This window comes from Bos indicus, chromosome 16, assembly GCF_029378745.1.
Source record: "Bos indicus isolate NIAB-ARS_2022 breed Sahiwal x Tharparkar chromosome 16, NIAB-ARS_B.indTharparkar_mat_pri_1.0, whole genome shotgun sequence".
NCBI lineage: Eukaryota > Metazoa > Chordata > Mammalia > Artiodactyla > Bovidae > Bos > Bos indicus.
The window spans coordinates 21,895,887-21,920,920 of record NC_091775.1 but is presented as its reverse complement, the minus strand read 5'-3'; the positions used below and the strand labels follow the sequence as shown (position 1 = coordinate 21,920,920).

The 25,034-nt window shown below is 36.2% G+C and overlaps 1 protein-coding gene across 7 annotated transcripts in view; it reads left to right on the top strand.

Moving 5' to 3' along the window:
• Nucleotides 1-25,034, top strand: part of GPATCH2 (G-patch domain containing 2) — a 198,848-nt gene that overhangs the window by 101,424 nt on the left and 72,390 nt on the right. For all 7 annotated transcript variants that reach the window (XM_070767946.1, XM_070767947.1, XM_070767948.1 and 4 more), the window contains exon 6: nt 12,828-12,895. In XM_070767946.1, coding sequence (XP_070624047.1) covers nt 12,828-12,895 — 68 coding nt within the window. The remainder of the gene's footprint in view (nt 1-12,827; nt 12,896-25,034) is intronic.

Genomic DNA, 25,034 nt, shown 5'->3' with positions numbered 1-25,034 from the left:
TGGGGTTGCACAGAGTCGGACACGACTGAAGCGACTTAGCATAGCATAGCATAGCATAGTGTCATGAGAAGATATTTGATGGCTTCGTTATCCAAATTAAGGATGGCAGTGTGGAAGCCTTTGATTCTTTTGATCTTTCACTCCTAGTCAAAAACTGGGTGTTGTTGCCTTCACCCCAGACATCCTGAAGTACAAAGACTGTACAAGGTACATACCAGCTAGTAAATCCCGCTGAAAGAATCTTCCATAGAAGCTCCATCGAGTGATTGACATACTTGTTATTGGCCAGGCCTTATCTCACATGACCACCTCTGTCTGTCTTACTGATTTTTTGATGTAACCAGAGTTATGCTAGATATTTACTTCTTTCAATTTAAAAGAATTTTAAATTCTTTGAATTTAAAGCTAATTCTACTAACAAATACCCCCAGATATGAGGGTCTAACTGTGTTTTTTTTTTTCACTTGAAATACATATTGCTGCTGCTAAGTCACTTCAGTCGTGTCCAACTCTGTGCAACCCCATAGACGGCAGCCCGCCGGGCTCCCCCATCCCTGGGATTCTCCAGGCAAGAACACTGGAGTGGGTTGCCATTTCCTTCTCTAATGCATGAAAGTGAAAAGTGAAAGTGAAGTCGCTCAGTCGTGTCGGACCCTCAGCAACCCCATGGACCACAGGCTTTCCAGACTCCTCCGTCCATGGGATTTTCCAGGCAAGAATACTGGAGTGGGGTGCCATTGCCATTAGTCAAAGAATATTATTGGTCAGAGTTGCAGGTTATTATTTGTGTTTTGTATAGCCATTCATTGAGAAAGATAGTTTGTAATATGCTAAGATTATATTGTTATCTATTCACTAATATTTGATTTGTTTTTCATTCATTCATTTATATATACTTATAAGAATAATTTGCTTGTTTGTATTTGTGATCTTTTTCTTTCCCCTCTCAAGTTGTAGTTATGTGGTTTTAAATTATAGACATGTTTTAGTGCAATTAACAGTATAATAATCTAATCTTGATCTATATTATACAAGACTGGGTGGTTGCCTGAGTCTTTACTTAAGGAGAACAGCTTGTAGAATATAATATCTTAAGTGTTTTATTTGCTAAATATAAACCATGTTAAGATAATCAGTTTTTAAATATGGAAACTCTCAGTATTTTTCTCATAAATTACTATCAATGTATCCTTGATATTTTTAGAAGCAATCTTTTAAACGTCAAAACCAGCTGTAATTTTTTTCTTTTGATGTAAATTAAAATTTCATGCATCACTGTCAGCTTATAGTAGAAAGAAATAAGCTAGTTTTAAAAAACAATTTGAAAATTTTGCATTTTTAAAAGGGCATATGCACAACTGATAGTGTTATAATAAATTATCAATAATTAATGTGGAAAGAAAATAATTTTAGCTCCTGAAATGTTGGTCATGTCTTCCAAGATTCAGAATAATTTAAGTATTTTAAATAATAAATTTAGTAAAATTTACTATTAAAAATAATAAAATAGTAAAAATATTTACTAAATGTTTACTCAAAAATTTATGGTAATTTTATAACTAAGCACTGAAAAGTTTTCCTAGTCTGCTTATATTCCCAAAGTAAATTTTTAATGTATGTGATAGAATTTCTGTCCAAAAAACTTTCATAACTTTTTTACATTATCAGTCATGTTCGCTGAATATCGTGACCATCTTCACTGCCATGTTACCCCTCAATCTCTTCTACCACCAAAAACAAGATTTTTTTACATGTACCAAGTTTTCCAGCATATTGTAATTCTCGTTAGAAATGGGAATTATTAACTATCCTTTTTGTTTTTTAAGTGTGTTCTTTATATAATGTGTAAGCTAAGCTCCAAGGAGGAAACACTGTCCAGCTTCTATTTCCTGATATGACTCCTTATTTTATTTTTTAGATTCTGCAGAATTGTGAGAGATGGAAAGAGAAGCTTCAAAACACCCATTAAAATTTTTATTTATTGTTTGAAATTCCTTTAAATAGTTGGACATTATTTTTAAAAGCATTTTGAGTGTCCAGAGAGATAAAGGAATTTTTATAAACAAATTCCCTGGCAGGAGCTGCTTTGTGTGCTATATATTTCAGGCTAATAATAAGGGCTTACTGTGGGTCAGTATGTCATATCCCAGTGGTGTCTGGTGAGATGGAGGGTTATCTTATATGTCAGCTAGCTAACCCTGTGAACAGTTTTGAGCAGGCAAGATAATGGGACTGAATTCTGAAATGAGGGTTGAAATGTACTGGAATATTGTCACACATGAGAACAATAACTTTTTTAAATAAATGTAGTCACCTTCTGACATCATTAGGCATATTTGATAATAATTCTTAATGGGGTATATTTTAAGTGGATAGATTGGGTCAAGTATGAAGAGAATCATATATAATGGTATGTTTAAGATAAAAAAAATCACAAACTCTATCATGCACAAGAGATTTTTATTAATAGAAAGTTGCTGAGAAAAAAAAATTGAAACTTTTTTCTTCTCTATTATGATTACTAAATCAACAGTACCTATTACTAAGTAAGTTTTCAGCTTCTTATAATTTTAAGTTTTGAATATAAAATTACTTCTACTCAAGCATAGATACAATAATATAGAAAAATTTTAAATTATTTTGTTTTACTGTGTTTCCCGATTAGTGTCTTCGTACACCGTTACATAAAATGTTAATGTCTTTTTTTTTAGATCACTAATTCTTTGAAAGATTTTTAAATTCAGTCATCCTTTGCATTTCCCTTAAATATTACACTTAATTTTGAGAAAAAGTTTGTGTGTGTGTGTTTATAAAATGAACCTTAAGAAAATACTTTAAATGTAGAAGTGAATTATTTGATTTGAATTGAACAAGATAATCCACATTAATACACTTATGGCTTATAAATTGGAATTTTAGGAAATGTATAGATTTGGTGTGTAATCTAAGAATGTTGAAGTGGGATAAGATGATACAGATTTTTACACCATCTTATACACCTTTTATTACTTTAGCATCTATTCTTATAAAAGGCAGTTTTGTATGCACAATGGATTTTGTGTAAACATATGTAGACATATCCTTATATTCTTGAAGCCCATGGTATTGTGAGCATCATAAATGAGTGATTTAAGAAGCCTTTGGTCAGCCAGCAGAGGCCACTCACAGCTTGCTACTAAAACAGGACGGCAGAATGAAACTCTTTCTTTAATCACTATTGGCCATCATTCTGAGCTGGTTAATTTTTAGTTCCTTACTCTAAAAAAAAAAAATTACCATGGAGCAGTGTGAAAAACAGTTGTCACTGTATTTGTTCTTTAATTATATAGTGATTAATCTTTTCTATTAAATCTTTTAGATCATCATTTTGTAGACCAGAAATGAGGATTTATACACTTAATAATTAGAAGCATTATTATTCTAATAGGCCAATAATTCTAAATTCTTAATTATTAATGCTGACTTATTTTAACTAGGAAAAAACTGTTTAAAGTGAAGATTTAAAACAATTACATTGTTTAGTCTTAGAATGAAAAATATAAGAATTGCTAACGTTGTCATATATCTACATGTATGTTTGTATATTTCTGTATCTTCATCAGCTTAGCGTAACATGCAATTAAGAATTATTTTAAAGATATATATGTACTGGTGTTACTTGAAAAGGTACTAAGATTACTTCCAGATTACCTGGAGTCTGTGTGCAGTCACTACTTGACGTGACGCTAGCAGCTGAAAGGTTAGCATCTTGCTTTTGACACATACGATTTCTGCCAGGATGACTAATCCTCTATTGAAAGCCTTGAGCTTCTCTGTGCTTTATCTCCTGTGATTTTTTTTTTAATTATTCTTTTTTTGTTTGTTTTTTAATTTAAATTTATTTATTTTAATTGGAGGCTAATTACTGTATTGTATTGGTTTTGCCATACATCAACATGAATCCGCCATGGGCATACACGTGTTCCCCATCCTGAACCCCCCTCCCACCTCCCTCCCCGTACCATCCCTCTGGGTCATAAAACCTTTCTGGATTGAAGGTGTAATCTCACATTTACATTGTTATCTGCTTTTGAAGGAAAAAAAAAAAAGCCCAGCTTCTCTAATTGTCCAAGTTCCTTCACATACTCTCATCATGAAATGTTTACTCCTCTCCAGTGCAGTTTTTAATTTTTTTCACTACTTTGCCTGTAATGACTTGTAGTGGAGCCATTTGTTATTCTTGTTAGTCTGTCTGTAACATGGACTGACAACCTTGTTTGAGATGCCATGCTCGAACTTGCCTGCGTTTAAAATAGCCCCATGGGGTACCCCGAAGTCGCAAGTAAAGACCAGAATGTCCTTGGATGTACAAGAGTTTCCAACAATATAATCTCCATTCAAGTCAGCATCTCCTGTGGCAAATTCCCCAACACAGGAAACATTTATTTTGGTGTATTGTCTCCTCTGTGTGGTCCTCTGTCGGGGGCAATTGGGAATAGAACAACTGAGGTTCAGATCTAGCTCTGTTTAGTCTTTGTAATCTGAGTGTTATGTGCCCTCACCTCAGTGAGTATTACTTTCTTCATCTAGTGTTTGAGAATAATGATGTCTACTCACTTTAGCCATCTTGCCCGTGAAAACTTACCTTATAAGCCAGCAAAACTGATAAAAGACTGATGACAATGTAATTGTCATCATTAATCACAATAGTGTTTCTACAAATTCTATTAATTCTTCATGTGTCATCAGTGGTCATTATCACACTTTCTTTGTTGGGTTGTTCATGCTTACATCGGCCCAAGAAGGGTTAAAAATTGCATAGTAAAAGTATAATGGAACAGTGTGGACCCTTTAACCTTGACAATCAGGTAAAAGTCATCAGATTCACTCACTGTGTTACATCTCTACTATGAAAATGAAAGTCATTCAGTCCTGTCTGACTCTTTGTGACCCCATGGACTATAATAGAGTCCATGGAATTCTTCAGAATACTGGAGTGGGTAGCCTTTCCCTTCTCCAGAGGATCTTCCCAATCCAGGGATCAAACCCAGGGCTCCCACATTCACTGGACAGATTCTTTACCAGCTGAGCCACAAGTGAAGCCCAGGAATGCTGGAGTGAGTATCCTGTCCCTTCTCCAGTGGATCTTCCCAGCCCAGGAGTTGAACCAGGGTCTCCTGCATTGCAGGCGGATTCTTTACCAACTGAGCTTTCAGGGGAAGCCTTACATCTCTACTATAATATAATCTAATTAACACAAAGGTTAAGAAAGTAGTTGCTGCTAATAAGACAGTTTTTTTTACCCCTGAAAGTCTTAACCAGTGTGAACTCAGCTGATAAGAGCAAAATTGGTTGTGAATGTCTTATACATAAAGATATGAATAATGATGCGAACCTAGTACATCTTTTTGTAATGTTACTAGATTTTATAAAATCCCAAATTCTGAGGCATCTTCTTAATTGGAAAACCAAACTCTAGTGTACAAATTTAATAATTTACTACAACAGTTTTTGCAATCTCAGATAATTCAGTTGTTCTCAGAAATGATCTTCCATCCTGTATATTCTTTCTTTTTTTTTAAATTTTATTTTATTTTTAAACTTTACATAATTGTATTAGTTTTGCCAAATATCAAAATGAATCCGCCACAGGTATACATGTGTTCCCCATCCTGAACCCTCCTCCCTCCTCCCTCCCCATACCATCCCTCTGGGTCGTCCCAGTGCACTAGCCCCAAGCATCCAGTATCGTGCATCGAACCTGGACTGGCAACTCGTTTCTTACATGATATTTTACATGTTTCAATGTCATATTGTATATTGTTTATTCTTTCCAGAAGGACATTGTCTGAAGCTAATACTTCTGGTGGGCTCAGATCCAGCACCTTATCTGCACACATAGGGCATTCTAGTTTCGCCTATTACTTTTTTAGTTTCTTATAGCCAGTGAAGAGGATTTTTTGTAGTCTACTATGTGAATTCACAGGGCTTCCCTGGTGGCTCAGTGGTAAAGAATCTGCCTGTCAATGCAGGAGACACAGGTTCAATCCCTGGGTCAGAAAGATCCCACAGAGAAGGAAATGGCAACCCAATCCAGTATTCTTGCCTGGAAAATCCCATGGACAGAGGAGCTTGGCAGGGTACAGTCCATGAGGTCACAAAGAGTTAGACACAACTTAGCAACTAAATAACAACAACATATAAATTCACGTTTACTTTAATAGTAGTCTAGACAAATGAAAGTAAAATATGGATTAGTGCATGAATTATTTACTGACCTTTCTTAGGAAAAAACACCTGCAAATTGAAGGAGTCTCTTAACACAGGACTTTATCATGATATCATAAAGATTAGTGATCTTTGTAACAATGTAACTAAATCAATGTAACAATCAATGTAGATCAATGTAACAATATAACTAAAATTACCCAACTGAATGGAATACCACTCATTATATAGTAAATTTTGACATGATTTTATGTGCACAGTAATAACTAGTAAATATCTGTTGAATTGTTTCCAGTAGAGCAGTTTGGGGTTTAGAACAAGGAGGAATCAGCTATTGCATCAGAAGCTGGAGAGGGATCACAGTGGGAAGCAGAGATGAGATTAGAGAGGGTTTTGAATGCATTTCTTATTAGCTTTAGTTTTGCTTTCAGTGAAGAGCTATGGATGGCTCTGGCATGAGAAAATCAACACATTGAAAAGCAGTGATTTAGAAAGTTGAATTTGGTGAGTTGGTAAGGTGAATTGGAGAAGGGAGAAAGAAATTGCATACAACTCCCTTCTCACAGGTGATTTTCTTCCCCCTTATTCCTCTGAAATCAGATCACTGCTTTGTTTCCCTTTAATCTTATAAATGATATCCATTTATACTACCTGAATTTGTCCCTTTGTTGTGTTTACTTTCAAAGTTATCCTAAAGTAATTTCCACTCTTGTATATGTTATATTAAAAGTGATTCTAATGTTATTTTCTTGAATGTTTTCCATCCCCGAATAAATTGTACCTTTTGTGAATTGTGACCATTCTGTAATATTATATATGATAATAGATAACACAGTGAAATATTTTATTCATTCTCCCAACTGTCTTGTACCAGTTTTTTAGAACACCAATATAAAACTCAGTTGCCCTCATGGGAAATATTTTGGAGAATCTTTCTCTATTCTCCTGTGTGTGATTAAAAGATGGACACTTGACACATTCATTTTAACAACTATGAATTAAAATCAACTATTCTAAGATGTTTAGAATATTATTTTCTTCCACTTATTTTTAAATGAAGATGAAAGTATAGACTAGCAACTACAGTAAGTTTCCTTCTACCTCTTTGCTTTCGTCTCCTTAACTTCTTGTCCCTAGGTTTTAAAGTTCTATTTTTAAGCTCCTTTTTGTTGAGTTGTTTTCCTTAATATCTGTCACATGTATTTGACTGACACATTTGTTGAATGTACCAGGGGGGCCTTCATGCAGAGCCTGCTAAACTTAAAAGGCTTGTTTCTTTCTTCTGAGAAGTTGAGTCAAATTAATAACAGTCCTTCGAGAAGTAGGAAACTTCTGGGTCTTGACAAACTGGCAGGGAGGCTCAGACAATGTCTCCCTGCAGCCTGGAGGCCAGGCAGATTTGATTGGGCCGTCCTCACAAAACTGAAAGGCCTTCTTTTGAATGGCAGCCTGCCAACCTAAGTGTTTGTCAGTGTAGGCACTGAAGCAGAATAACATTTGGAAGGCAAATAAAATATAATTTTAAGAGAGAAAAGTTGGAGGAGAATGGCTCTACTAGAGGCAGAGAAAGAAGCCTGGACGGATGGTTTCTTGGGTTTGTTTGGCGACATAACACGTCGTGAATTTATAGAAGGAATCTTACTTGTGGAGAACATAAGTGAGGTATCATCCGTATTGAATAAACTCATTATTAATCTCATAGGACCATCGTGTCTCAGGAAGTCTACCTGATTTGGAAAGTAACTCATTCAGCCATCTTAATTATAGAAGAATGGGATGAGATGCAGTGGGTTTGGTAACAGTAACAAAATGAAAATGAGATATAAAGCCAACTGTTTTGTTTATCTTTGAGAGAAAGTCATAATATCTGTGTTAATAAATCAGTGATAGAAAAAATAAGAAATTTCTTTTAACATCTCTAATAAAATTGAGAAAGATACTTTGTCATTGAAATAATTTGGCTAAATTTCCCTTATATGGGTTCATATTGACCTTATGAATTTTGATGGTGTTACTTGTACAGCTATTACATTTTCATCTGCTGCTTCTGCTGCTAAGTCACTTCAGTCGTGTCCAACTCTGTGCAACCCCAGAGACGGTAGCCCACCAGGCTCCCCCGTCCCTGGGATTCTCCAGGCAAGAACACTGGAGTGGGTTGCCATTTCCTTCTCCAATGCATGAAAGTGAAAAGTGAAAGTGAAGTCGCTCAGTCGTGTCCGACTCTTTTCGACCTCATGGACTACAGCCTACCAGACTCCTCCATCATGGGATTTTCCAGGCAAGAATACTGGAGTGGGGTGCCATTGCCTTCTCCAACATTTTCATCTGCTGCTGCTGCTCAGTCACGTCAGTTGTGTCCGACTGTGTGACCCCATAGACGGCAGCCCACCAGGCTCCCCCGTCCCTGGGATTCTCCAGGCAAGAACACTGGAGTGGGTCGCCACTTCCTTCTCCAGTGCATGAAAGTGAAAAGTAAAAGTGAAGTCGCTCAGTCGTGTCCGACTCTTTGCAACCATGGACTGCAGCCCACCAGGCTCCTGCATCCATGGGATTTTCCCGGCAAGAGTACTGGAGTGGGGTGCCATTGCCTTCTCCGACATTTTCATCTAGCACTGCTATATTGTGATCTTCTGAGGTTGATAAGTTGATTGTAAATAACAATAGTGAAGACTGAGACCCCTGTGATCTTTTAGCATTAAAGTTTATTTCACAGTCTATAAGGTCAGAAGTTGACACAAACACTATACTACCCAGAGACCATTCATTCCTATCGAACTTTAATTTTTTAAATAATTTGCATATAAGCATAGTAATGAAAAGAAATATGCTTACTTTATTTAGGATTGTAGTCACTATTGATATAGTAATATTTAACAAATGAATCATAAAATTTCAGAGCATATAGTGTGGTGTTTAAGGTTATCATCAGTAAATATTGGCTAATTAATATAAATAATTAATTAATTAATAAAATAAAAACTAATATAAATGTTTGTCTCTAGCGTTTTAACAAACAACAAGAATTGGATTGTGGAGATACTGTTTCTCATGAAGAACAGAACACCTGTTTCCTATCTGGCCTTGTGAAATAAAATCAACTTTTTGTAACAAACTTTATAACATGAATATCTTATAGGATGTTTAAAGAGTTATGATTTTTTTTTAATTTGTCATTTCTTTCTAAGACATTTTTGAAATAACTGGAAGGCATCTTTTTTAAGAGAATAAAATAATCACCATACTTGAATGTTTACTAGAAATTAATAATTTGACCTGATAATTTAAATTGCTTCATTTTATTTTTAGAAAGATTAACCCTGAATTATGATTTTTAGGAAGAATTCTATAAAAATGTTTCTTGATATTTTATAATTCTTTGAAGTAACTACTAATAATCAATTGTATTAAACACATGTTTTCAAGTTTAAAATACACTGAAACTCTAGAATAGCCCCGATTTTCATAAGCTGAATTCTAAAATAAGATTTTGTTGTTATTCAGTCAGCAAGTCATGTCTGACTCTTTGCAACCCTATGGACTAGAGTATTCCAGGCTTCCCTGTCCCTTACCATCTCCCGGAGTTTGCCCAAGTTCATGTCCATTGAATCAGTGATCCTATCCAACCATGTCATCCTCTGTCACCCTCTTCTCTTTCTGCCTTCAATCTTTCCCAGCATCAAGGTCTTTTCCAGTGAGTCAGCTCTTTGCATGAAGTGGCCAAAGTATGGGAGATTCAGCTTCAGCATCAGTTCTTCAATGAGTATTCAGGGTTGATTTCCTTTATTCAGGGTTGATTGACTGGTTTGATCTGCTTGCTGTCCCAGAGACTCAAGAGTCTTCTCCAGCACTACAGTTGGCAAGTATCAGTTCTTTGGCACTCAGCCTTCTTTATGGTGCAGCCTTCACATCCGTACGTGACTACTGGGAAGACCATAGCCTTGACTATATAGACCTTCGTCAGCAAAGTGTTGTCTTTGCTTTTTAACACACTGTCTAGCTTTGTCATAACTTTTTTCTTCCAAGAAGCAAGAGTCTTCTAATTTCATAGCTGCAGTCACCATCTGCATGATTTTAGACCCCAAGAAGAGGAAATCTACCACTGCTTCCAACTTTTCCCCTTCTATTTGCCATGAAGTGATGGGACCGGCTATCATAATCTTAGTTTTTTTAATTGAGTTTTAAGCCAGTTATTTCACTCTCCTTCATCACCCTCATCAAGACGTTCTTTAGCTCCTCTTTGCTTTCTGCCATTAGAGTGGTATTGTCTGCACATCTAAGGTTGTTGTTATTTCTCCTGGCAATCTTTATTCTGCCTTGTAATTCATCCAGCCCAGCATTTCACATAATGTGCTCTGTGTATAAGTTAAATAAATAGAGTGACAGTAAACAGCTTTGTCGTACTCCCTTCTCAATCTCTCTCACCTTTTTGGTAAAGGTGTCTAATACCTAAAGTAGCAAAAGATTCTCAGTATTAGAACATTTTACTCCTGAGTCAGACCAGTGTCATTGACCTGAAAAGACTATATATAGATCTCAGTGTTTGTTTCATTTAAAAAAATCCTAAATTATGCCTATTTGAATATCTTTAAAAGTAAAACCAAAATTGACTTGAAATAATGAAATGGGATATTTACATCTTGTTAAAAAGGGGGGCTATGTACTAGGTAAATATGTAGACTCATTTAAATATCTACATTTGCTATTATAAATCTTCTGTGAGTTGTTTACAGCAATTGAATTGTGCTCATAGTTTCTACATATGATTTCTGAGAAATATATAGTATGATTATTTCTGACTAGATTGAAAGCTTACATTTGTATTGTGGTATAAATTAGTTATAAATTCTGTTTTATTGTATTCAGTTGCATTGTTTTTCATTGGGCAATTTATCACATGGGTGTATGTGAAATTCTTTCATTTATTAAATTTCAGATTATGTATCTCAAGCCAGAGCAAGACTTAAACATTTTTCCATAAGTATAGCTGCAGGTAAACAAGCAATTTTAGCCCTGAAAATAGCTTCTGCTTCTGTCAACATGTTGTTTATTTTTTCTCTGAGATAAAAAGTTCAGTTTTCTGATATTTGTACCCAGATAAAGTCAGTAAACAAGATTAATATAGTGTGGAAAAGGTTGTCAGCAGCCCTGGCAAAGGAAATAAGTTGCCTGTACATAGAACATACTGTAAACTGAATAAAAGTGTCAGGTCCACCCTGAGATAATGTGATCATGAACCTCTAACAAAGCATGACATAGGCACAGTCGGCTTTTCTCATAGCCACGGTGTAGAAAATGGATTACTGTATTCCAGGGTTACCCACTGGAGTAGCATGAAAACCTCATTCTGAGATGAATGCAGGATGTAGTCCTGGAGTTGAGCCACATGTTTACCTGTGGTGCTCAAACCATAGGGTTATTAATGTCATCATCTGTGCACATTTGCAGTATTTGCAATTCTTGGAATTTCAGTGTGTGCTGGCATCCTTGTTACCCGAGTGAAAGAAGATGAAATACATTTTTGAAAATGTTCGTTTCTTTTCAGAGGCATTTGTTGCCTCATCGTGCCTTTCTGGATTCTGTATGTTAAGTGGCACTCCTGTAATTATAGAGGGTTTTGTTTTTATTTTTTAATATGATGAAGCATAACGTAAAGCCTTAAGTTGTAACTTTATCTCTTGTCAGCTGTGGTTGTGGATTCTTTCTTGCATGATGCTATGTTTATGTCCCTGCTGAGAACCCTCGATTAGACAGAAAAGTGTGACATTTTCTTGGCAAATGGGAATAGCTTGCATTATCAAAAAAGATGAACCTTTAATTCTTTATCAGGTTTTTACTTTGATTTAGAAATAAAGGCATAAAATCTTTTCTCTTAAATGAAATTATTGTTCTATGTAAATACACAGATAATTCCTAACTTTATGGGAAAATGATAAAAAGGACTATTCACTGCTCCCTCAATTTAAATTTTTGTATGCATTTTTTACACACAGTTGATTTATAATGTTGCATTAGTTACAAGTGTACAGCAAAGTGATTCAGTTATATATATTTGTATGTATATATTCTTTTTCGTTGTAAGTTATTACAAGATAATAAATATCTTTTCCTGTGCTGTACAGCAGATCCTGTTGCTCATCTGTTTTATGTAGAGGAGTATGTACATATTAATTTGTATGCATTTAAGTGTGTGCATTATAATACATGTTATTTACATTTAAGAATTAAATACAAAGATGTTGTTCCTAGCAAATACCATCTTCTCAACACTAATTAAGTAAACCTCTTTTTTTTACATACAATTAAATATATTTGCATTTGTGTAGTATTTGGAAATGAGACTCAGTGGTCTAGTTCTTAAGAAAGTTGTTTTTTTCTATTATAAAGATACTTTTTAAATAGTCGTAAAATTCTAGCAGAGGAACTATGCTAGACTGAAAGAAGTAGTTCATTCTTACCAGGAATTTAATTATACTTTTGGTCCATGCAGTTGTGTCTTAGATTTTGAGAACTGTTACATTCTGCATTTCAGAGTGGATGTCTTCAAATGAAAACATCCCTATTATTCACTGCCTTTTTACAGACTCACCTGTGACTGGTTTTGGTTTTAAATCTCCTTTCAGGTGACAACTCCTGGCCCAGTCAGTAACAAGAGAATGGTTCACTTTTCTCCAGATTCTCATCACCACGAGTGAGTGTGCACTGTATAATCTTGTTGGACTGTTCTGCATCTTTTGGGGGGGGAAATTGGTAACTATTGCTAGTAAAGACGGTTTAATTTAAATACACCTTGAAAAAGAGTAAACATCATCTGCCAATAACAGTAGTCTAATAGAACAATTTAAATGAAACCCATGGCAGAAATTTAAAGAAAGGTTTTTAAATACTGTCTCTCTTTTACTTGTGATAAAATTTGAAATTCATGTGTTATTGAAATTCATAGATTATCTTAAAGCATTTACGCTTTCATTACATTAAGTAGCATCAGGCTCTCACTTCCTTCCTCCCACAGTCCTTTCTAAAGTATTGAAATGAAGAGTGAGTGATTCTTTCTCTCATTAATTCTGTACCCTCTGCTCCTGTCCAACATGAGCTGTGAAGGACCCAGAATGTATTTTTCATTTAGCAACAAAAAGAAGAGACTAATTTACTAGATAATTGAAAAAAAAGTAAAGCTTTGGCTTAGTGAGTTTGGACATGAATTTGAGCAAACTCTGGGAGATACCACAGCACAAGTATCCTGATGTGCTACAGTCCATGGGGTCTCAAAGAGTTGGACTCAACTTAGCGACTGAACAACAGCAAATTAGTGAGTTATGGGGTGGCTTTCTAGGTGCTGATTCTGTTTCTAAATACATCTTTGTTGGAAAACCTTAAATAAGTTGTGTATTTTGTCCCAATACCCTATTGTCTCCCATGAAGCTGGTTGAACTTGAGAAAGGCCATTAAAGTATGGAATGATATGAATTAATTATTGAATGAATTTTTTTCTGGAAAACAATTATATTAGTACCCACTAGATCCTATTTTTTTAAATCTACTTTTGTAAAATGGGAGTATAATTGCTTTATAATATTGTATTAGTTTCTGCCGTACAACAGTGTGAATCAGCTACATGTACACATATATCCCCTCCCTATTAAATTTATTTACTTATATAAGACATAAATTATTTGTTCATATGTAGCTTAATTTATAAATTTTGTTAATATAATTTATGTGAGATAGGATTATTTATATAAATTATTTTTATATATTTATTTTTGTAGCTTACAATATCACAATCTTCCCTTTTAATAGCTTATCTTATTCATTTTTTATTATCCTATAAGACCTTCTCTATTTTTTTCCCTCAAACAGAAAAGAAAAATTGATAAAGCATTTTTTAATCTCAGAACGACAACCATTTGTGTGTTTTCATCTCAGTCTTTGTTCTGATATAAAACCAATACTCAAGAAAATAAATCTGGAGCTATATTTAAGTCAAAAATTACATTTGATAAAAATGTTCAATGCTCTGAGGGCAAACGATCTCTTTATCACCATCATAGCCTGGTACTAGTTACTGAATGAGTGAAGACATGGAAGTTTGTATTTAAAATAGGACAAACTTGGTAATGTCAGTCGAGTGTTTCATCTCAAATTAGCAGGTCTGACCCTCATTTGTAATACCCTGACATCCTTCCACACCCATCTCCCAGTGGTTCTCAATCAATTAAAAAAGAGTTTCTGGGGATGGCACTTAGATGCCACTGTTTTCAGAGTTTCCCAGGTCATCCCAGGGTGTTTCATTACCATTCTCTCAGTGCTCAGGATAATGTCAGTCAATGACTAAAGTGGTCTACAATGGTCATTGTACTACCTTGCACTCTACATGCTACTAGTCCACTTTATTTTAGTAATCTCGTCTGACCTCCTCTTTTCCATATCCTGCTCCATTATTTTAACTAAAACTCCATTATATTGTATACGTATCTTTCTGCCTCTGTTCTCTCACTATTTCAGTACACACTACTTACTTCTGCTACTTAATTTCAGTTCTGATCCTTTTATTCCCCTATGAAAACTTCCAGTATTCTTCTTGACAGCAGAGAAACCTTAGCATCTGATTAAACACCTTCCACATTATGGCTCCAGTTTCCCGTCAGCTTGTTCCATTGCCTCTCCCTCGGAACACCCGCGTTCCGGCCGTCTGCCTCTGTTCCCTGAATATAACGTACTCTGCTTCACTGGCTTCTATAGCCACTGACTTTCTTCCCATATCTGTCAAAACCTTATTTGTTATTCAAGGCTGTTTGAAAAACCATTTATTTATAAGATGTACTAGGCACAAGTAACAGAATATGAAATTAACACTAGCTCAAACCAAAAGGTTTTTTTTTCCCCTCTCACATGATAAGTTAGGAGGAAGAAGGTTCTAGAGTTTGCCACTAGCCATAAAGATATTATCAGGGGCCAGACTGTTTCTCTTTTTCTGTTTCATCATCTGTATTAGTGTACTATTAGGGGTATTGTATCAAAAGGCCACAAACTGGTGGCCTAGAAAACAAATGTATTGCCTCATAGTTATTTTCTTTTTCCATGCTTTTTATTCTGTGGCAGAATAACATTCCTCTTGTGTTCTTGTACTCTCCCTTTAATTTTTTATATTTAAAAGTTTTTTTTCATTGACATATAGGTAACACACAGTGATGTATTGGTTTCAGTTACTAAAGAGGCTATCTTCTATTGTAAGCTCTCACCTCCTTTGTCATAGATTAAGCACCCGTGTAAGTGTGGGTTCATTTCTGGGCTCTCTGCTCTGTTCCCTTGATTTGTGTAACTGTTTCTGTACTGTACTGTTTTGATTACCTTAGCTTTGTAGTATAGTTTGAAATCAGGGAGCGTGAAACCTCAAGGTTTGCTCTTTCTTCCTTAAGAGGGCTTTGACTGCCTCACATTTCTGAAGGCTGGACGTTCACAATCAAAGTGTCAGTGGGATTGGCTCCTTCCAAGGGAACTGAAGGAGAATCTCTCCCTTGTTCCCCCTTGGCTTGTGGTTGACTGGCAACCTTTGTCCTTCCCTGACTTTTGCTGCATCACCCCAGCCTGTGCCTCCAGCTTCCCACAGCCTTTTGCCTGTACCTGTATCTGTGTCTGACTTTCTGCTTTTTGTAATGACACAGATACAGATATATAACAGCATTTTATAAGGTTGTATTGAATTAGGGCCTACCCTAGTGACCTCATCTTAACTTGATTACCTCTGAAAAGACCTGATCTCAAAATAAGATGATGCGTTTTTTGTACTAGGGGTTAGGACTCCAACATATCTTTCAGGGGCATGCATTTCAACATAGCATCTTCCTGGTCTTTTTCTCTTACATACATATTTACTGCCTCATAGTCTCAAGATGGTTCCACATATCATGTCTACATTCAAGATAGGAAGAAGAGGAAAGACCAGGCCAAGCAGCTTTCCTCAAGAAGCAAAATTTCAAAATCACTCACCCACCTTCCCTTAATTCTCATTGGCCAGAACTGGGTTACAAGGTCACCTAGTAACCTAGTAAAAACTGCAAGGGAGTTTAGGAATATAGATATCTAGCAGAGGTTTAAATCAGGCATGATAGGTTACTTGAGTATGGCACATGAAAAAATGAAAGTCTTAGTTGCTTACTCATGTCCAACTCTTTGGGACCCCATGAACTGTACCCCACCAGGCTTCTCTGTCCATGGAATTCTCTCTATTCTAGAGTAGGTATCCATTCTCTTCTCCAAGGGATTTTCCTGACCCGGGAATCGAACCCAGGTCTCCTGCATTGCAGGTAGATTCTTTCCCATCTGAGCCACCAGGAAGCCCCCTAACAAAGTAAGGATTAGAAGGGGAAACTATCTGTTGCGTAGAGCTAACAAAATGTGTCATATTTAGCTCATTGACTTTTTAACACACACTCTTCCTTCCATGCATACATACCATGTGAAATGCCTTTCTTGCCTTTTCCAAAGAAGACCACTTCAAAGTCTCATCCAGTTACTTATCTATCTCAAAACCTCATCGAAGTCCTCCAAGTGACATGAAATTTCAATCAGATCTGGCTATGGCTCCTTGTAGTATGTGGTATGTAGTATAAATTAAAGATGCCTGCATACAAAATATAGAATTGCAGAAAATACAGGATACTTCACAAAAGTTCTGATTTACTGAAGAAAGCACTCAGTACTCAGTTTTTGCCACAACACAGACATCCAGTTTGGCAAACAGTCCTGATTTGCTTTCTTGGAGGACTTCCTTGTATTTATACTGTAAGATCACAGCTGATCTGTCCATTGCAGGAGATGCCCTTTAAGGATGCTACACAGTTTTTGCAATACATTTTTCTTTTCCTTTTCAGCTTTAATGAGGTATAATTTACAAATAAAAACTTGCAAAATATTTAAAATGTACATCATGATAATTATACGTACATACACACACATTGTAAAAGAATTCCCACCATCAAACTAATCTATCCCAGTTCACATATTTACTTTTTTCTTTTTCCTGGTGAGAACATTTAAGATCTATCTCCTGACTTCCCATCATACAATATTAATTATAGTTGCCATCAGTGTACATTAGCTCCTCAGGCTTTATTCATCTATAACGAAAGTTTGTGCCCTTCTATCAGCCTCTCCCTATTTCCTCCACCCCACTCCTCACCCCAGCCCCTATCAACCACCATTCTAGTCTGTTTCTACAAGTTCAACTTTTTTTTTTTTAAGATTCCATATATAAATGATATCATGCACCATTTATATTTGTCTGTCTGGCTCATTGTACTGAGCACAATGCCCTCCAGGTTCATCCATGTGATCATAAATGGAATTATTTCCTTTGGTTGTTTCCATGTCTTGGCTATTGTAAATAATGCTACAGTGAATATGAAGGTGCTTATGTCTTTTCAAGTTAGTGGGAAAAAACAAATTTGTCAAGCTAATGATTTTGCTTCCTTTGGATAAATACACAGAAATGGTACTACTGGATGGTATAGTAGTTCTATTTTTTAATTTTTTGAGGAACATTTATATTATTTTCCATAGTGACAGTGCCAGTTTGCATTACCACTGTCAATATAAAAGGGTCTGCTTTTCTCCACATCATCACCAGCATTTGTTTTTCTTGTCTTTCTGATGATAGCATCTTAACAAGTGTGAGATGTTCTTATTATGGTTTTGACCTACAGTCCCCTGATGATTCGGAGAAGGCACTGGCACCCCACTCCAGTACTCTTGCCTGGCAAATCCCATGGACAGAGGAGCCTGGTAGGCTGCAGTCCACGGGGTCGCAAAGAGTCGGACACGCTGCAGTCCATGGGGTCGCAAAGAGTCGGACACGACTGAGCGACTTCACTTTCACTTTTCACTTTCATGCATTGGAGAAGGAAATGGCAACCCACTCCAGTGTTCTTGCCTGGAGAATCCCAGGGACGGGGGAGCCTGGTGGGCTGCCGTCTATGGGGTCTCACAGAGTCGGACACGACTGAAGCAACTTAGGAGCAGCAGCCGCAGCCCCTGATGATTAGTGATGTTGAACACCTTTTCGTGTATCCATTGGTCATTTGTTTGTCTTATTTGGAAAAAACATCCATTCAAATTCTTTGCCCATTTTTTAATTGTGTGATTTGGGGTTTTTTTTGCTACTAAGTTGTATAACTTCCCTGTGTTGTGTATCTTGGATATTAACCTTTTATCAGATGTGAAAGTGAAGTGGAAGTGTTAGTTGCTCAGTCATGTTTGACTCTTTGCCATCTCATGGACTGTAGCCTACCAGGCTCCTCTGTCCATGGGATTCTCTAGGCAAGAATAGTGGAGTGGTTTGCCATTCTCTTCTCCAGGGGGTTTTCCCAACCCAGGGATCGAACCTGGGTCTCCTGCATTGCAGGCAGATTCCTTACCATCTGAGCCACCAGAGAAGCCCATTATCAAATATATGATTGCAAATATTTTCTCCCATTCAGTAGGCTGCCTTTTCATTTTGCTGATGCTCCCTTTGCTGTCATCGAAGCTTTTTAGTTAGATGTAATCCCACTAGTTTATTTTTACTTTTGTTGCCTTTTCTTTTGGGGTTAAATTTTAAAAAAATCATCGCCAAGACCAGTATCAAGGAGATTACCCCCCTACGTTTTCTTTCAGAAATCTTAGGATTTAAGTTTTATGTTAAAGTCTTTAATCCATTTTGAGTGTTTTTTGTGTATGGTGTAAGATAGAGGCCCTGTTTCATTCTTTTGCAGACGGCTGTCAGTTTTCCTAGCACCACTTATTATAGAGACAGTCCCTTTTTCTTTGCATATTCTTAGCTTCTTGTCATAAATAACTTGACTGTATATTCATGAATTTATTTCTAGGCTCTCTGTTCCATTGATCTATGTGTCTGTTTTTAACCACTATCATACTGTTTTGATTGCTGTAATTTTTGTGCAAATATATATATATATATATATATATTCAGTTTGTATAGTTTGAAAATAGTTTCAAATCAGGACGTGTGATAGCTTCAGCTTTGTTCTTCTTTATCAAGATTACTTTGTATATTTAGGGTTTTTTGTGGTTCCACAAATATTTTAGGATTTTTTTTTCTTCCTATGAAAAATGCCATTTGAATTTTTATGATTCCCTTCAATCTGTGGACTGTATGGATATCTGTGCATAGTATAGATATTTTAGCAGTATTAATTGTTCCCCCTCATGAATACAAAATCTCTTTCCATTTATTTGTGTCTTCTTCCATTTCTTCCATCAATGTTTTATTTTATTTTTTTTCATATGTGGCCACATGACTTTTTTTTTTTTTAAGTTAATTTTTTTTTTAACACTACATAATTGTATTAGTTTTGCCAAATATCAAAATGATTTATAGTTTTGGGTGTATAGAAGTTTCACCTCTTTGGTTAAATTTATTCCTAAATGTTTTACTCTTTTTGATGCTGTTGTATATGGGATTGTTTTCATAGCTTTTTTCTCTGATACTTTGTTGTTAGTGTATCCAAACACAGCCAATTTAATTTATGTACACTGATTTTGTGTCCTGTAACTTTACTGAACTTGTTCATTTGTTCTACTAGCTTTTTGGTGGAGTCTTTAGGATATTCTATATATAGTATCAAGTCATCTGCAAAGACAATTTTACTTCTTCTTTTCTGATATGGATGCTTTTACTTTTTTTTTCTTGCCTGATTTCTCTGTCTAGGATCTCCTATATGTGTTAAATAGAAGTGGCAAGAGTAGTAGGCATTCTTGTCTTTTTCCTAATCTTAGAGGCAAAACTTTCAGCTTTTTACCATTGACTGTGATGTTAGCTTTGGACTTATCATATATGGTCTTTACCATGTTGCAGTACATTCCTTCTATTTGTTGAGTATTTTTATCATTAAAAGATGTTGAATTTTATCATATGTTTTTTCTGCATCTATTAAGATAATCATGACTTTTATTCTTCATTTTGTTAATTTGATGTATCACATTTATTGATTCAGTTCAGTTCAGTTCAGTCGCTCAGTCGTGTCCGACTCTTTGCGACCCCATGAATCGCAGCACTCCAGGCCTCCCTGTCCATCACCAACTCCCGGAGTTCACCCAGACTCACGTCCATCAAGTCAGTGATGCCATCCAGCCATCTCATCCTCTGTCGTCCCCTTCTCCTCCTGCCCCCGATCCCTCCCAGCATCAGAGTCTTTTCCAATGAGTCAGCTCTTCGCATGAGGTAGCCAAAGTACTGGAGTTTCAGCTTTAGCATCAGTCCTTCCAAAAAAATCCCAGGGCTGATCTCCTTCAGAATGGACTGGTTGGATCTCCTTGCAGTCCCAGGGACTCTCAAGAGTCTTCTCCAACACCACAGTTCAAAAGCATCAATTCTTCGGTGCTCAGCCTTCTTCACAGTCCAACTTGCACATCCATACATGACCACAGGAAAAACCATAGCCTTGACTAGACAGACCTTTGTTGGCAAAGTAATGTCTCTGCTTTTGAATATGCTGTCTAGGTTGGTCATAACTTTCCTTCCAAGGAGTAAGCATCTTTTAATTTCATGGCTGCAGTCACCATCTGCAGTGATTTTGGAGCCCAAAAAAATAAAAGTCTGACACTGTTTCCACTGTTTCCCCATCTATTTCCCACAGTTGTTAATTTTTTTGGATGGTTTTTGACTACTGTTCAATCTCCTCCCTAGTTATTAATCTTTTCTAATTTTCTGTTTTTTCATGATTTCAGTTTGGTAAATTGTGTGTTTCTAGGAATTTTTTCCATTCTTCTAGGTTATCTGATTTGTTGGAGTACAATTGGTTATAGTATTTTCTTATGATCCTTAGTATTTGTTGTGTGATCAGTTCTAATGGCTCCTCTTTCATTTCTGATTTTACTTATTTGATGCTTATTGATGATAGCTTTCTAATCAAATTTTAATGTTTAGTATTATCAAAATATATTTACGTTTGTTCAGTTAATTGTGTACCAATGAGACTAGTCTCATGTAGGAGATGCTCTTGGTTGTCTCACAAATCTTTGTGATTAGCCAAGCCACCATCTTTGTTCTCGGTGGCTCCTAGTAATTGAGGGTGTGCCAAGATCATCAGTGTCCAAAAGGGAAGGATTACAGGCAGCACCTCAGATACAGGCTGATTATAAGCCAGACTCTCAGTCAGCAACTGGGAAAGTATGTAGCTAAGCCCCTTCCATGGAAAAACAAAAATGGATGTTTTGCCTGCTCCCTCTGCACTCATCTTGAGGGGACACTGTTTTGCCTGCTCCCTCAGCACTGATCTTGAGGGGACACTGTTTTGCCATAAGTGGACATGGTTCCTGTGCCTGTTTAAAAACTGCTTCTTTGTTTGCTGTAGTCCTGTGGACCAGTGAATGCAAGCTCCATTGGCTGACAAAACCAGGAAATCCAGGGGTCTGTCTCTCGGGTGGCAAGTACAAAAGCAGGGCACCAGACCTGTGTACAAATTCCTCCTAGAGAAGTGCTGGCAGCCTGTTTATATTTTGCAGCGAGCAGGAGTGAGAAGGCAGAGGAAGTGCCCACCACGCCCTGAACTCTGAGGAGGCTCACAGATGCATGCTAAATTACACTGTAGAACCTCAGACAGCAGCTTGTAAAGTGTGCAGTCAGAACTGTTCCAGGAAAAGACTGGAAGATGGACATTTCTGCTCCCTGTGGGCTAAGCCTTGAGGGATAGCCACAGCGAGTGCTCACATGACCATTAAGAACTGCTTCTTTCTGCTACACACCTTTGACTCTCAGAACTGGATGCTTTGGGTGGGAGTCTTAAAATTGCCTCTCTTCCACCTTAGAAAAAAAAAGATGCCCTCTCAGTTCTAATTTTATTTTGGCACATTGCCCTGAGGTTTAAAATCCTCTTGGGTTCCAAACAGGGGGTCATTCATATTGTACTGATATTGATGTTGACAGATTAAATCAAATGACTAAGTCACAAAGCTTAATGCAATTTAACTAGATAGTTTCTAATTCTTTGTTTTCAGCATCTGGTAGATGATTTAAAATACCCCTGAATCTTGAAGTCATTGTGTGATATTTTTAGGCATAAAACTCTGAAGGAGTTCAATAATCAAGTGATGGTTTTAACCAAATTCCTTTTATTTTATTTCCATTTACCAATTTGTGTGAACAAGGTTTCTGAGCACTCAAGGTATTAAAAATACAAATAGAATTGATGCCAAAATAATATTCATCAATGGGTACGTGAATTAATTTGGGGAAAAGCTTATTAATGATAGTTTTCTAATAAAATTTTATTTTTATTTTTAGTATTATCAAAATATACTTATGTTGGTTTGTATGTTTGGTTAATTGTATACTAATGATAACTTTTTCAGATCTTAAGTAATTGATGGTTATCAACTAACAGCAATTATTATTAGCTTGACTAACTTATAAACTTCTTAAAAATTTTGTTCCAGTATTATAATCACAAATCTTTAAGAAAATGTTATAGGCGTGTATGTGTATATATGTGTATGTATGTGTATATATATGTAAATATGTATGTGTGTGTGTATATATATATATATACACACACACACAAATGTGTGTGTGTGTATTCCCTGAAGAAGGGAATGGCTACCCATTCCGGTATTCTTCCTTGGAGAATTCCATTGACAGAGAAGCCTGGCAGGCTACAGTATGTACGATTGCAAAGAGTCGGACACAGCTGAGCACGCAAAAGTGTCAGGTACGACTTAGAAGTTGAGCACTCAGGCAAATATATATATGTGTGTGTTGCAGAATACTATGATAGGGTAACTAAGAAAAAGCTTTCAAGAATAAAATTATATTACATTAGGATACACTTCTGTGAGGGAGTGAATTGGAAATTCAAGGAATTGCAGGAGAAAATTAAACCATGTAAAATTTTCAACTTTTAAAGAAATGCCTTTCCTAGTATCTTTTTTTAATGGATTGATGGCTGGTATAAAAAGCACAGTGATATTTAGATTCAATGTATATATTCAAAGAGTGGTGCAATTATTTGACTTTAAAATATCAATATATATATGTAATATAAAATGAGTCCTTTACAAATATTTAGATTACAGTGAAAATTTTAGATGTCTGCATAAAATATGCAAGCAGAAGATATTTTCATAACTGTTTCAGGCACTATGTGCTCAAAAATGGTTGGAGATCACTCTTTTGGAGACCCCTGTCAGGAAAAAATAACGAAATATCCTACAAATAATGGTTTAAACAGGTAGCTGTTTAGTATACTGACATAATCAGAAATTTAGAATTAGAACATTCTAGAGCTATTGAGGAGGCCATAACAGTATCTGCTACAATATCCTTCAAGAAATCTTTTTTTTTCCCCTCAAATTCCCACCAGCAATTCTCAGCACCTTCTCTATTCTGCCTTTAGGTCTTTATTTCTACTGGATTATAATATTTGTTACATTATTTTCTAGACTGTAGTTATTATATGCATATAATTCCTTTAATGGACCATGAATTTGCTAAGGATAGAAGCTTTTTCTTTTTCTTAAATTTCTCAAAATATACAACACAATGCACATATCGATAGTCATCGGCTCAGGACTTCCCTGGTGGTCCAGTGGTTAAGAATCCACCTTGCAACGGCAGGGGTCACGGGTTCAATCCCTGATCAAGGAACTAAGATCCCACATGTGGTAGAGCATCTAAGCCTGCACACCCCAGCTAGAGAGAGCCCATGTACCATGGTGAAAGATCTCACATGATGCAACAAAGATACCATGTGCAGCAGCTAGGACCCAGTGCAGCCCAGACCCAGTGCAGCCAAATAAATAATAAATTAATTAAAAACTCATTGGCTCTGCGATCAAGGTTATCAAGTTCCACTACTGCCTAGTAATAAAGAGACAACCCCAGTTCCCTTCCTGATGCTTGCACAGGGCATAGGGAAGGCATAGATGAACTGTGGTTTTGTGTAATCCTACTGCACTCTCCTCAGAGCTGTAGTAACCACCTGAAAATAGTCAGTTAAAATCACCTTTAGAAGCTTCTTACTGGATAGTAGGCGATAATTACGACTCAGTTGATGACTCCTCTAAGTCGGTATTTGTTTTGTTTTGGAAGATGAACTACAAAAAAAGAATCTGATATATGAATCTCAAATTTTTTACTTCATAGAATTTCAACAATTTTATTTTTAATAAATGTGGGGAAGTATTTTACAGGTTCTACTGCAATAGCATTTGGGAATTTTCAGTACCAGTGATTGCATAGTTAATAAAGTTTGGTGTGGGGGACTTTGGAAGTGTCAAATCTAAGAACCAGAGCTGCTGAGCTAGGGAAGAGAAAGGGATAGTTTTTTAGGGTTTTGTTTGTTTTTTTTTGGAGTATATTTGCTTTACAATGTTTTGTTAGTTTCTTCTGTATAGCAAAGTGAGTCAGCTATACGTATACATTCATCCCTTGCTTTTTTGGATTTCTTTCCCATTTAGATCACCACAGAGCACTGAGGAGAGTTCCCCGGTTATGCAGCAGGTTCTCACTAGTCATCTATTTTATACATAGTAGTGTATGGTTTTAAAGTAATAGAACAGTCCCCAACATGGGACTCAGTGTGGAATAACTCACCTCACTGGAAGTTTTCAGTGCAGTATATGAGAATAGTGGAGCTAAGTCATTAAAATTTGAATAGTTTCCAGAAAGATATTTTACAAAATTTCAGGTATAAAATAAGATTACTTGTAGAAATGTGATGAACAGCCAACTTTGCTGCACTCATGTTAGATTATGGAGCCTTGGTTTTAAAGGTAAACTCACATGTGCTCTGTACAGATATTAAAGAGCCTTGTAGAGTGTCATAACTATAAAA